Source organism: Malurus melanocephalus, unplaced genomic scaffold (genome assembly GCF_030028575.1).
Source record: "Malurus melanocephalus ecotype Western Australia unplaced genomic scaffold, MMel_1.1 scaffold_10, whole genome shotgun sequence".
Lineage (NCBI taxonomy): Eukaryota > Metazoa > Chordata > Aves > Passeriformes > Maluridae > Malurus > Malurus melanocephalus.
In genome coordinates, this window is record NW_026623242.1 from 5,423,524 (window position 1) to 5,426,056 (window position 2,533).

The window sequence follows — 2,533 nt, forward strand, 5'->3', positions numbered from 1 at the left end:
CAATGGGAGATAAAAATGCTGCATCTCCTATCAGAAAATTCAACAGAGTACACCAGAGCAGCTTACTACTGCCTGCCCCAGTGCTGAATAGATTAGCAAGTTATATTTTCCTCTTTATATTCAAAACCACAATGTATACGAAAGTATTTTTATTTAAAGAAACACTTAATCCACCTAATTATGAAGGCTAAAATATCCACCCATTGGTTTGTAGTGTGCAAGGTCAGTGGTTTGTGTCACACTGGCCACTTTTAACTTGCTAAGAAAGTGAATCCCATCTACTTTGTAAAAACACCCAATCCACCAACAGAGGCAAAGTTCACCCTTGGCTTGAATGCACTCAGGATCCTCAGCATGTGCATGGAGACTGCACTGCACATTTTCTGCAGTGGATACTGGCTAAACTTCGTAATGCTCAAAATGTCAAGTTCATGCTGTTCACAACCCAGTTTTCCACAATCTCAGCTGGTTAGCCTTTTTATTCTAAGAGAAGAAGCATATTAAGTCTAAAAGATATCTTTTAGTCTCAGCACTGAATTTTGAGAAATATCCATTTGACAAGAAGACACAAGAAGACAACACATACAAAACCATTCTTTATTAATGATTTCAAAAGTCATCTTCTGAGTCACGATCCTCAATTTTTTGGAGTGGCCGCCTAATACCAATTATTAAGTCTATGGATAGAAGCTSTGTAACACAATGAAGAACTGAAATGACTAACTGGTATTTGCAATACACTGACTCTAAGCCTTTGTCATTTACAGGCAGCGGCTGATTTCTTTGGAGTGAATTAATGGCTTCAAGATAGAAATTAGTAAAGCTGTCTCGTTTTGTTGTCCTGTACAAGGCCTTGGGAATACTCAGCAAAGCATCAGCAACCACATTACATATAACAGTTACCTCTGACTGCTGACACTGTTTTGCATAGTCCTGAATATAATAATGTAACAGGATTTCAAAGTAACCTCCWACTGGCAAAACTGATCCTGCTTCTATCAGAGCGTTGGAGTAATCCTGTGCAATACCTGCACAACTCTCCTCCTGTTTAAATGGAACTACATGGCAACATGTTTTCTCCACACCTTKGCCAACATCCAGGCACTCACAGGTAGTGACTGTATCAGTGTTGCGTACCACTAACACAGTGGTGCTGTGGTTCTTTCGATTGTGCACCAGCAAATCACTTTTATCAGGGTCGAAGATTTTTGTCTCTGTTTCATCACTAACTGCTTTCAGCTGACATTCAGAAACCTGGTTACTGTCACAAGAAGTATTTTCTATTACCAGTTGTTTCTGAGTAGTAGAATGCCAAGTGCAAACATCTGAGGTTTCACTCTGACTTTCACCTTCCGCTCTCCATTCCTCCCTCTGATCAACTGTTTTAAACAGCTGCTGCAGCATAGTGAACGCCTCTTGTAAAGCAGCAGCATGTTGCTCATTAACGCCATCGACAGGCCCACAAAGGATCAGGCAATGGGGCTGGAAGGCACACACACTGGTGAAGCCAATGTGGACACATCTCTTGGAGACAAGCAGCAAGGGCCGGCAAAACGTTACCACTGCAGTTTCAGTAATTTGTCTGTCCATGYTATCACCGAAAGGTGCATCAGGTGAGACGCCAGTGATTTCAGTGATAAGGGCCATTTCTTCTGATGATAAGCACTCTACCACAGACACACCATATAATTTGGCATAGTAAATAACCACTTCTTCTTGCTTCGAACTCGACAGTAACAGCTTAACGTTGTTGCTCTGCAAGTGTTTCATTAAGGCTTCTGTCCTTTTAGTGATCCAGCGCAGGGAAGCCTGATACTGACCCTCGGAGTCGACAACAAACTCGACGCCGGGGGCCGTCAGGGCGGGCCGCAGGGGCTCGGAGACGAGCAGGGCCCGCAGCTCCCCGTCCGCCGGACAGTAAGCAGCGAAGTCCCTACGGAGAACAATGCCGGGCAGGACCCTGGAGCTCGCCAGGGGCAGGCCGGGCACAGCGGCGTGCAGCTCCGCGAAGCGGCGGCCGAGGAGCCGCAGCACCTGCGGGCGGGCGGCGGCGGCCGGATCGCAGCGGCGGCACATCTCGGCGCACAGCCGCGCCAGGCGCCGCCGCTCGCCGGGGCCCAGCCGGCCGGCCAAGTACGGCTCCAGCAGCGCCTCCAGCAGCCCGGCCGGTGCCAGCCGCAGGTGCCGCCGCAGCCCCCGCATCGCCGCCCGCTCCAGCACCTGCACCTCAAACTCGCGCAGCGCCCGCCGCAGCCCGGCTCCGCCGCCCGCAGCTCGCAGCCCGTCCAGCACGGCCGCCAGCAGCACCACGAAGCTCTTTGCGCCGTCCCCCGTCTCGGCGCGGAGGCTGCAGGCGCAGGACACCATCACCCTGCGGGCACACGGGCTGCGTTAGGGAACCGCCCCCGCCGGACCCGCCCGGCCCCCTCGCCGCGGTACCTGGCCGCGGGCGGCTCCAGGCTCAGCGCCTCCAGCAGCCGCCGCCCGTCCCGCGTCGGCATCGCCTCGCCCGTGGGCCGCAGCAACAGAGCCC

The 2,533-nt window shown here is 51.7% G+C and overlaps 1 protein-coding gene across 1 annotated transcript; it reads right to left on the reverse strand.

Annotated features, from left to right (window-relative positions):
• Positions 1 to 579: 579 nt before the first annotated feature.
• Positions 580 to 2,525, reverse strand: BBS10 (Bardet-Biedl syndrome 10). Its single transcript, XM_057378071.1, has 2 exons — positions 2,440 to 2,525; positions 580 to 2,371 (listed from the first exon to the last, which is right to left on the reverse strand). Exons 1-2 carry the CDS (start codon positions 2,499 to 2,501, stop codon positions 610 to 612), a joined length of 1,824 nt encoding a protein of 607 aa, XP_057234054.1. The 5' UTR covers positions 2,502 to 2,525; the 3' UTR covers positions 580 to 609.
• Positions 2,526 to 2,533: the final 8 nt, after the last annotated feature.